Below are 12,081 nucleotides of genomic sequence, written 5' to 3'. Positions count from 1 at the left end.
ATGAAATGGCTTTATCTAAAGAGAGCCAATATGTCATTGTAAACGATTTTATTTCCTGTACAACATTTCAACATCTATTTTTTCAACTTCTTTTTTTAATCATTGGACTTGGGTACATTTGTTTCTGCTAGTTGCAATGAAAGTATAGTCTTGATCAATTCTATTGAATTCCATTGGTATGAATTGCCATTCAGGAAAACCGTAACGACAGACAGACTTTGGGGGTAGCATTGTGACATGAACCCTGTGAAACTATCAAAAGACAATGTAATGTAGTCTGCCATTACCTGTTACAGAAAGAGTGAGCGTTCCGCCCACCAGGAAGTTGGTATCTCTAAGCGGCAGTTTAAACTTGGGTTCCCGGGGCCCGTGCATGTGCACATCCACCTGCGTAGCCCGACCAAAACCGGCTCCTGAAGCCACGCCGTCAACCTGGAGATCAAACCACAAACATGATCACCACGGATAAGTTAGCAAATATAAATTTTCTATTGATAGTTTTGCATGAACTGCACCTACTGTTAGACTTCTCCATTTTTGATCATAGTGTAATATCAGACTGTACATATTCCTTAAGGTTCCCCAGATGTACTACATGTATTTGTCTCTTCTAACTGTTCCACTACCCATGTACTGCATGTAATTCGTCCAAACACACCAGTATATGTTATCCCTCCATGTGCAATGGTACTCGACTGTACAAAATCTAGTCTTAGTTGTTGACAAATGTACTGTTGTTGTTGTTTTTAATAAAAAAAAAATATAAATGGATTTCTTACGGACACTGTTTCAGCCACGATTCGATCATTTGCATACACGTTGGCATGTACGTGATACCTGGAGAGTTAAGTTATGCATGTGATGATATTCATTTTTTTTCTTCTACTTGGCTATTAGTCCATATCGATTTGATTGTATGGATGATATCTCATGGGAACACAAAACTGATGCGAGCGTGCGAGTAACAAAATGGGAAAAATTTTCCTTCATTATGAAATCTAAGTAGTCTGGAAGGTTAAACAAATGACTGAACGCACAAAGTATGTTATACTGAAAAATATATTCTTCAATTTTGTTCTTTGACATCTTTTCCCTTGACTTTATTTTTTTGAGACCATATTTGGAATTCCACAACATTAGAAAGTTTTCCGATATTTGTTTTGCATGCATTTTACGCAATATTCTAATCATTTTTCAGTTGCTTTGTACGATTTACATTTTAAAAACTGATTTGCACCTGGATGTCATTCATATAATCAATCAACACGGCCTTACTACGGAGATAATATTTAAGATGGTAGAACATTCCTTTCTTGATTCCAGATCATGTTATATATCACGTTTTGTGCACATTATCACGTATGTAACCTACCATAGTGGCGCTTTCCATGTCCAGGCCGAGCTTCATCCTCATGCTCATGTCCAACTGGGACAGGAGCAGCATCCGCTGCCGCTTTCTTGCGTTCCACTGTTCAGGGGTTAGACCTGTGGTGGGAATATGTTTCCAAATATTGGTTATGAGCTTAGCCACAATCAAAAGGCATTGAAAATAATCTTAGACGCCTCAATAATTAATATTTTTCCATGGTCCATGCTTACAGCTGCCACGTGAAGAAAGAAATCATCCCATTCCCATTTCTTCAACAAAAAACGTCACAAAAACTATTAAAAGCTTCTAGGGTCCCAAACCTATCCCACTTTTTCTTAAGCCAAAGAGCTACTCCCATGCACACACACAAACCAGCATGACCGGAGTATCATGGACATTGAATAGCAAAACCGGACGTTCTGTTACAGTTAAGTAGATAGCTACCAGGAGGTCCAATGTCGTACTCCTCTTTTGTTTTCCCAGCATATAGCAGAGTCCAAATATAATGAAAATCTATCCACAGCTTCATGAAATATACTGTTCATCCACAGACCCGGAAAACATCTATTTAGATATCTTTGCATATTAAGTGAATATAAGTAACAACCACCCACCGAGCCTCTCCATCTCCCTTATTTCCCACTCCTCTATGGTAAGTCCCAGTTTCAGCCGCTCAGCCTCATCAGCTTCCACCTCCAGGAACAGCTTATGGAGCTCCTCTTCTGATACCTTACGTAACTGGATAGGGGATGGTCATTGGTCAACGAGTGATAAGAAAAAAGGGCCCGTATTATAAGTTCTACAAGAATTTGGTCTACGTTTGGCAGAAATTTAAATAACGTACACACAACTAAAGTTCAATTAGCTTGGTGAAGCTTTCGAGACGAACTCTGTCTCTTTGCCAACCCGGAGATCTCATCTTGGAGTTTCATTGTCACGTGACGGTTGATGGACATTGTCACGTGACAAGACACAGTCATACTCTGGTCTGAGATAGTGGCGCCCCCTGTCCCTGTTCAAGAATTTAGTCACACTTGGATAGATTTAGCGGTGAGCGACTCGCTGTGCTACATTGTGTTTGACATTGGTTTGACATCTAGAGGTTTGACCACAAGAAGTGCATCTGTGTCTGAAAAAAGACTCAATTGAGGCAAATTATACATAGCTGTAGGACACTACATGTATGAGCTACCAAGTAAAGATTTGATCATAATTTGATTAAGATTGCAGGTTAGGATATTGGCAACTTTCCATCCGAACAGAATCTGGCAATACAACATTATGATAACATTTGTTTTACCAGAAAAAGTTACATCTACCATGTTAACGTTAAGGTAAAACAGCGTAGATTATCACCTTCCCACCGCCAGCTTCATTGACGTTCTCATCATATTCATATTCGTACTCTGTGACCTTCCTGTACTCTATCTCTTCTTCAGCCTGCTGGGCAGCACGGCGACCCCTGTGGGGAGAAAGAGAGGACATCGTTATTCCTTTTCTGTATGTTATACTCAGGCAGAGCATCTTTCTGTTTATAAGTGGTAGACACATGTTTCTTATGTGTTCCTGTGACGTAACTGCAGGGCGTTTTGGTCCAAAAGTCAGAGGTTTCAAATCCTTTCATTCTACCGATAATGTCCACTTAGGTGTAAAAATGGGAACCTGACTTCAGCTGGGGAGGATAAATGCAGTGGAAGGAGAAGGGCGAGCCGGGTTCCGCCTTCCAATACCGTGCCATAAACACTGCAGTGTATGAACCAATTGTCCATAAGGCGTTGCTAAGGCTATGGGAATACTTTTACCTTTCTACATGCTTTATGCTGTACAACTACACAAGTGTACGTGTTCTAGATCTCTCTACCAGTGAATTGTTGCCATCTTGGGGGAGGACATACAAAACCATCGCGGCAACGACTAAGCCCCCGACCAAAACCTCAACATTGTATGTACCGTTTCTTCTTGCGTTCAGGCAGACCGGTGTCGAAGGCGATGTCGGCGTGGCACTCCTGAGACCCTGCGGCGTTGGTGATGATACAGGTGTAGGTACCCAGGTCCTCCTTGGAGACGTTCCTCACCTCCAGAGCTGCCGTCTTACCGTCAAATGTGATGACGTGGCGCGGGCCGTCCTTGACCTCGACATCTCCCTTCATCCTGAAAAAGGGAGAGGGAACATTCCAGTTGGTTGGCACCCTTGTAGTGCCAGTGGTACATAGGGCAACACCTTTCCTTGCTGCATCAGTAGCAGGGTAATTTTTTACAGGGAGGAGTTACGAGCCCCTACTCTTAAAAGTGCTTGAGACACCACCTTGAACATGGGCTCCCCAATCTTACTTCCTATCGGAAAGAACCAGATGCCCTTCCCAGAAATGAACCGGGTCCTCAAGTTACCAATAATAATTGTAACCCGATGCATAACAACAAGTCGCTACAGAAGACACATTTCGATAATTACAGAAATACATTTTGACTCTTATTGCGTTTTGACAATGTCACATAAAACACCCAGTTGTTGATTTTTTCGTCCTGCTGTTAGAGGTAGAAGTGTTGAAATAACATTACGAAGTCTTACCATTTTACTTCAGGCACAGGATTGCCGTTGACCTTGCACTCGAACCTGGCATCCTTACCCGCGAGAACTTCCTGTGTGACCATGTACCGCCGGAACAAGGGGACGTACCAGTCTTCCTCGTGGCCACGGGCTGGAAGTAAAACATTGTACATGTACAGGCTCAATTTAGGGATGTATTGTATTGTAGTCTCTGCTGGATGTAATTAGTGAATACTCACTAAACAGAATAACAATGCCGTTATATTCCGTTTTTTTTCAACCAGCAATATCCTATACAAATCTATTAAGTACTGCGTGTGTTCATCTATCTTTGCCTGTATGTCTTAAAGTTTGTTCTTGTGTGTGTTTCTGCACTGCAGATTCTGCAAGATCTGAAAAAGAGCGCCTATAAACAGGTGAGTGACGTGTAATAGGGTCAATTGTGGACCCCTTGCGGCGAGCCTTATAGCTGCTACGCATACAGAGCTTTCGGTTTTTGCATCTTTTGTCCTAGAGAAATTATGGTCTTGATTTCTCGTCGGCAAATAAATTGATGAAATGTAGCATTTTGATGAAGAATGAAGTGTACTATTGGACGCCCGATCAACTTGACAGTACTTACTTTTCGGTGTAACTTTACAGGAGGTGAAGTCCTTGCCGAACGGGTTGACAGCGGTGACGGCGTACTCCCCTTCATCCTCCGGCTGGGCGTTCATGATCTCCAGGGTGTACCTGCCGTAGTCCTTGGAGAACTTGATCCTCCCGCCGGGTAGGATCTCCTGCCCGTTCTTGGTCCACGTGATGTCAGGCTCCGGATGTACGCTCACTGTTGGGAACAAAAAGAGATGTTAGTTAGCAATGTTAATACGTAATAAAACGTATCAAAAAGAGTAGGGGTCCTTCCCAGTGTGAGTGGATCAAACCTTACAGTCTGATTTCCGGGTTGATATCTTGAAAGGGTGATAGTCACCTGTTCTGTCAATCCTTCCACAAATGTGGTGAAGCTAAGTAGATAAACAAATAAGTAACATGACATTGCCTTGAACAACAAGTTTTAACAGCAAGTTGAAACATGAATAACCAGTTTATATTCACCTTTGCTGTGGGTGACAAGAAAGTGTCTCTATGACCTGAGCTTAGAAAACTAAGAACTTCCAAAAATATATCATAGAGCTAGATCTAGCATTGGGATTCCGTATTAGATCAAAAGGGTCAGTGGCAGTTGAATAGAAATAAAAGTAAATCATGGACCACCTACTGACTTTTTATAATACTACAGCGCGCGGAGCAGTTTTTTTCTATAACGGTGTTCTGGACGAGATATGGCGGCGACGTTGGGCTAGCAGATAGCTTCTAGTCTCGTAACATAACATTAACATCAGTTTACCGGTGACTGTGAGCACGATAGTCTTGCCGGCGAAGAAGCCCGTATCTCTCAGCGGCAGTGTGAAAGTGGGGACCCGCTCCATCTGGAACGGCTTCTCCACATTCAGCACGGCAGTCTTTTTGTCCTTCTCGGCCACCACCGTGATCTGTCCGCTGTCTCCCAGGGAACAGCCTTTCACAATCAGCACACGCTTCAGGCCGATCACCTGTGGATGGATACAAAAATATATAAGTTGAAGTATTGTCAGAATACCATCCCCGTTCCATATATAGGTGATAAGGTACCAGTATCATACGGACTGTACCAGGTTCACCCGGGGGTGGACAGAATGTGAGGACAGGATCTGTCCTTGGTGCTGAAAGGCGTCCGCATTAATGTTATTGGTCATCGCGGATAAACACTACCTAGCAAACGCTCAATAAGTCTTTTTCTTTTTTTGTCTTTTATGAAAAAAATAAAAGCGTTTAATCCCTTGAAGAAAGCATGTCAAGCATAAGCGGACTTGAGGTGTATATGGTGCCGTTACGCATGGTCAGTTCCTATAACTAAAAAAATAAATCAGAGAGTGGGCGAAGTAGTTTTGCAGAGACATGGCATTGAGAAATAAAGAGCACTGACACACTGCTCCTCTATGTATGACCCAGTAGAGCTCTGGAGCCATATGCGAACAAATTACAAGGAATAAGAAGCGATCTGCAGGCCGATTTGAGCTTCTCATGAATAAACAAAGATTCAAACAAACAAACTAACAAACGTTGGTTTTACCTTGATCTCGTACTTGTCCGGATTGGCGGCAGGGTTGATCTCGACGCCATCTTTGAACCACGTGACCACGCCGTTTTCTCGGCTGACCTCCAGTTCAAATTTGACGTCCTCCCCCTCGATGGCGTCAATACGCCGCAGCTTACTGGTGATCTTCAGTGGAGGCTCTGGTAATAAAGGAATCAAAGTAAGTATTTAGTCTAATGATTTAGCTTAATTCATATCAAAGCAAAGGATGACAGTTGGTTATTCTTTGGAGTACCTATCAATGGTGACAGCAAGAAATAGACATTGAAAGAAAGAATGTAAAAATAGAAGAATGAAATAAGTTGACAAATGACCTTCTTTTCGATTCCCCTCAACTTTGTGCAAAAGTAGTACAATAAACTTAAAAGAAGCCATAAAAGTGACAATCTTATGAAAACTAGCAGCCATTACAGTTACCATTGCAGTTCCATATGTACTTAAAAGTGTAACAACATCCAACACAATAGAATAACGCGCATAATGACATGGATGGCGTGTTAGATGAGTGTGCCTTTACCGAGTGTTAATTGATAGTCTTCGTCCTGAAACAACGGTCTACCGAACCCTGACATGATGACGCCATCGTCTTCCAAAGCAGGTGATTTCCTGTTTTGAAGAGACTCGAGCTCTTCCGGAGAGAGACTTGAGCGGGCTTAAGTGAGATGGAAGCGAAAGTGCAGAGATGAGAGAGAATGAAGATGGTAAAGAGGGTAGTGGTATGACATGGAAATAAGTGCTAGGTGTAGTTTGAAATGTTGGAACGATAGCAAGCAGTACCAGTATACTTACGTTATGCGTGAAGGTGGTATCTCACTGCACTTAAGGCACCAAAGTGGCACTGCGGTGTTCGTTCTCTGCTGCACTGTTGTATTATTTTGGCCGATTTTTTCATAATTTAGATATTGCGTAATACATAAAAGTACTACAAGACAACAAAATACACGTTCTTTATCTGTAAAATTCGTTGAGTTGCGAACCCGGCAGTACCGCACCGGTGCCGCATGTGCAGTGAGATATCAACTTTAGATAGGTGATGACCTGTACAAATCGTTACCATAAAAGTTTTTTGTGGAATAAGTCGGACAAACCTATCTTTGCGCATTAACATATCATGATCATGATGAAATAAATTTGTAATCATGAAGTAGCTTGAGATATTGCTAAGTTGATCTATATGTTTAAAAAAGAGGAGTGTTTCCTTACCTTTCACCACGAAGGACCCTTTTGACGTCGAGCCGTCTATTTCGCATGACCATGTCCCGGCGTCCTCCATCTGTGCCCGGTTGATGACCAGGACGTAGTTGTTGCCGCGCTGCTGCAGCTTGATCCGGCCGGACTCGTACACTTCCTTACCGTCCTTAAACCACCTGAGAAAGGACAAAGTTTCCAACACTGTTATCTGTACACACTCAGCCGAACTCGTACACTTCCTTACCGTCCTTAAACCACCTAAGACAGAAAGTAACATTGGTAAGATATTTGCACTCAATCAAAGGTAATGAGGAGCAGTCATTCTGGAAGTTTCCTACTATTTCGGTGATTTCATATATCATTCCCGTGCTATCCAGTAATAAATTCAGATCTTAAATCACTGCCGGTTGGCCACTTTAGGCTTAGGTCCCAATTGGACAAAACGAGCTCTGCCAGGCAGTTCACAAGCTGGTTATAATTATGGCCCTTTCGGGCGTGACCCCTTTGTGGCCCCGTGGGACCCAGATTTATTTTAAGTCGGACTTTAAGATTAAGAATATCGTATTCAGCATCACTTAAGACGTCGATCGCTTCATAAACTATTTTTAGAATGTTTTTCTACTTATTGCATTGTAAACATGCATGTAATTTTTAGCTTAGCCATATTCAATACGGCCCCATTTCTGTCCAGAACAAACTTTAAAATGTCGTAAATCTACTTCAAACGTCAATGAATGTTAGACATCCATGTAATAAGATACACCAACTAGCAATAACGCAAACTGGATATTGTTTTTGAAACTTACTTGATCTTGTCGAGTTTGTTGTCCTTGTTTAGCCCGATGACGAACTCCGCCTTTTCACCTTCAATAACCTCTGGTACCTGCAGCTCACTGGTGATCAGGGCTGGCTTCTCTGTTGTCATAGAAACCGGGTCAGAGGTCATACATAGTTGCGGAGACAACCAAGGATTTTAAAAAACAACGACGGACCATAATGTAAAAACAATCCCAATTCATTCGGACTTCTGATGGAAAGACTTTGGATTCAAAGTCAGTCATTTATCTTACATTGAATTCCAATGAGTTTGATAACATAAAATGATCTGCCACAGAACTGTATGTTTTGATTAAAATTTGTATAAATACTACAAATTGGACTGGACTTGGAACTATATACACAATACGAAAAATAAGTAGACTGGCGTCCTCTTCGGTTGTGCAAATTGTCTAGGAGCTTTATATACGCAACAAAAATAGAAAAATGGAAGTTGAAAATAAACCTTTAAATTCTGCTTTCTAAGCAAGAAAGGCTAACAACATACATCCGTTCTATCAAGTTGCAATCATATAGTCCTAATCATGGGTTTCAGTATCTTTCTAATAACAAAGTAATCTTTTATGTATTTCCTTACGTTTGACTACATTTTCCACTACGAGAGTAATGTCCTTACCGTCCACAGTAGCCTTGGCAGAAGTGGAAGAGTCTCCGGCCATACAGGTGAACTCTGCGTTATCGGTCAGGTCCACGGGGTCGATCAGCAGCGAACACTTGTTCCCGTCCCGCTGCATCTTGTACTTCCCGCCCAGGGTGATCTCCTTCCCATTCTTGTACCACTGGGAACAAATTATTAAGACATTATACTTATAGATCAGCATTAAGTAGCCTCTTGTTAAGAATGTTAAAATATGGAATACTACGAGAAGACAGGGGTTAGCGCATGAACTTGTACTTTGCGCCCACTTACCATTATTTTTGTACCACTAAGGACATAGCATTTAGCACATTACAGCTCTAGGCTTTGGTATTGTTTAAACCGCGAAAAAGTAGTTTATTGACATTGTTAATGTCCCTTGGTTCATTGGTATTGCTAGCATATTTTCTTTGAAATATTGACGGTTGTGTAACATTCGGGAAATAAGGAGTGGGCAATACTACAGAATATGTTTACTGTAATATTACTTGGGGTTTTCTTGGTGAAACATGTTCGTATCGGCAACTCCTTAGGCGATGAGGTCTACTTCCTTTACAGTCTATTAATTTCTTTTAACCGAGGAAGTGCCAAACGTAACGTTTTTACACATATATCGATGGTCATGTGATACTTACAATGCGGTCATATATGTAAGGTAATCTATCAAATACATAGACGTTGACAAGTGACAATAATAAGAGACTTCGAATTTCGTACTTATCTTCTATCTAATAGTATCCTTAACGTGATTGAGTCTGTATCCCCCCTATCGACATTGCAAATACTACGACAATACCTTGATGTCTCCACCACCAGGTTTCTCCCTGTTCAGCTCTACAGTTAGTTTTCCCTTCTCTTCCTCCTTTAGCACGCTGCCCTCCAGTCCCTTCTTAATACCCACGGGTTCTGGAAAGGAGGTGACAACACAGGGCATTCAATAGGAGATGGGAAGACGTGTATCTTCTATAATTGTGATAACAATTGGCTTTTTTTCAGGATCTCACTAGACCCTTTTTAATACTATTAACCACATGATCTTGATCGGAGGTTACCGTATATCATATGTGAAATACAACAGCAGATGAGAAGACCAATCAATCAAAAAGTCTTGTCGTGAGTCTTACCGTTGACCTTGAGTTCACTGGTGGCCTCTTTGTCCCCGAACACACACGTGATCTCGCCGTTGTCCTTGCCGTTACAGTTCTTGACGATCAGTTTGCGCTTGTTGCCATCGGCTACAACTTGGTACTTGCCACGTGGCCTGTCAGGCTACAGAAAAATATATTTAAGATCCTTATTGCTGTTTACATTTCATAAATTGCTTTTCAAATACTGGGTACATACGGGAACAGATATTTCTGGTATACTAAGCGAAAGTCTCTCTGGCAGAGGGGGTGTCGGTCTGCGGGACCAACTTTTGACCCGGGCCAAGCCAACCTTTCCATCTTGCCAGTCTCCTGTTACACTATCTTCCACCTCACATCCAGTCACTCTACATTATTCAAATGACTACGGGCACACACTTAGACAAACAAACAGACTGAAAACAATACCCTTGTTTCACTGAATCAAAATTCCGTTCTTATGTTTTATGAGTTTAACAAAGAATCACAAGACTAGCGTTTGATGTTAACATTTTCAATAAGTATCATTAGCTCGCGCAGCCAATCACAAGAAAAATCATTTCCTTACGTCGACAGATTTCCGTTCAGGGGATTTTTTTTTAGTTAAACATCGAATCACAACCATTAAGTTTGCATTTGCCATTACGTCGATGAAGGTTAGACATCCAGGTAACCTAAGTATCATTTTCTCGTGAAGACAATCACAAGAAAGGTAGTCATCCTTACGTCAATAACTTTGCCGTTCAGGAGCCACTTGATTTCCGCCTTGGGTTTGGTGAGTTCCACAGCGAAGGCGACGTCCTCACCGTACTCACACTCAGCACTGTTCAGACTGGACGTGAAGCCGGCGGGGATTTCTGATGGGAAATACCAACGTTGCATAAATCATGTAAATGTGGGAGTCATTTCTAAATATGGAACTGTTTAGACTGGACGTAAATCCGGCTGGGATTTCTGTGGAGCAAAACAACAGCAACATTGCATAAATTATGTAAATGTAGGAGTATTTTCTAAACATGTAATTCTGTAAACGGAAAGGACTTACATAGAAAATTTTTATAATTTTGGTATTTTTGTTATTAACATTAGGTATATCATTTGCATTATGCTAATTACTGTCTCATTTGCATAATTAATTAGACAAGCCGAAACAGGAAGTTTACAAAAGCTCTATACTGTGCCATAGCGGATAACAACCCACTGCCGCTAAGACATTAAAAGGCAATAAAGGGCAATGGGACTAACTTTTATTTACCTTCAAGTGATAAATTACATATCATTTAATCAGTTAACATTGAAACTAGTTTTTCAACACAACTGTCGATCTGCCGTAGACAGGCTTGAACCAGTATAATGGTGACAAACAAACACGTCTGTCCTATTGTGACGTGCTCTACTTACAATGTTGACAGAAGGTAATGTCTGGGGCAGGGCGTGGATCCCGTTACAGGATTATCACTAAAATACCGCATGTTTAGTGAATAGTGTGCCACATACAATACTACTGTATTATCATATAGCCAGATGGAGTTGGCCAATCAGAGGCCCCCATTTCCCATGGGTTATCAGGCAGTAACCTCAAAAGTGGTCGGTTATTCTAATAACCGACCACTTTTTGGACCGCACCATTATACAGGGAACAGTCATGAATTTTTTTTGTATTGTTGTTTGTGTGTAAACCATGCATAACTGTCAAAAATATTATGATTGAATGGTTATGTTAATTTGGGCTCCACATGGGGAATATATGGATACTTGAAAAGGAATTATGCTGATTTTACACATTTTCATTATGGCTTTCTAACGTGATTAAGCCGGTACCTTCCTAAATCACTTCATATATACGTACTTTGTCGTGCCCAAGTGAAAAGGCTCTGCATGGGGGGGTACCAGGACTCCACTTAATACATGTAGTTTGTATTGCAAATAAGCCACATGTTGATGCTGATATGCTATCTCACAAACAGATGATTAGTTAAAATTATTAGTTAAATGATGATGATGAAATAGTTTAATGTTTGTATTATGTATAGACACTATTGTACAATATATATATTGCAAATGTATTTTTATGTAATGTATTAAAGTGTTTATTTGTTATAAAGGAATTTGTGTGAAATAACTGTCAGTTGGATAGGCTATATGATAATAACGTTAATGCCCCGCCTTATCCTCGGTGTATATGGTGAGATAATCCCT

The 12,081-nt window shown here is 41.1% G+C and overlaps 1 protein-coding gene across 1 annotated transcript in view; it reads right to left on the bottom strand.

Annotated features, from left to right (window-relative positions):
* Nucleotides 1–12,081, bottom strand: part of LOC118405652 (muscle M-line assembly protein unc-89-like) — a 125,005-nt gene that overhangs the window by 57,019 nt on the left and 55,905 nt on the right. Inside the window, 16 exon segments of the mRNA XM_035805226.1 lie at nt 288–432; nt 1,373–1,485; nt 1,984–2,107; nt 2,726–2,831; nt 3,320–3,520; nt 3,939–4,068; nt 4,540–4,743; nt 5,305–5,509; nt 6,070–6,233; nt 6,611–6,745; nt 7,297–7,460; nt 8,091–8,199; nt 8,738–8,900; nt 9,555–9,664; nt 9,883–10,027; nt 10,609–10,739. Coding sequence (XP_035661119.1) covers nt 288–432; nt 1,373–1,485; nt 1,984–2,107; nt 2,726–2,831; nt 3,320–3,520; nt 3,939–4,068; nt 4,540–4,743; nt 5,305–5,509; nt 6,070–6,233; nt 6,611–6,745; nt 7,297–7,460; nt 8,091–8,199; nt 8,738–8,900; nt 9,555–9,664; nt 9,883–10,027; nt 10,609–10,739 — 2,349 coding nt within the window.

This window comes from Branchiostoma floridae, chromosome 18, assembly GCF_000003815.2.
Source record: "Branchiostoma floridae strain S238N-H82 chromosome 18, Bfl_VNyyK, whole genome shotgun sequence".
In the NCBI taxonomy this organism is placed as follows: Eukaryota; Metazoa; Chordata; class Leptocardii; order Amphioxiformes; family Branchiostomatidae; genus Branchiostoma; species Branchiostoma floridae.
The sequence above is the reverse complement of the archived record's forward strand: the minus strand, read 5'-3'. Positions and strand labels throughout refer to the sequence as shown.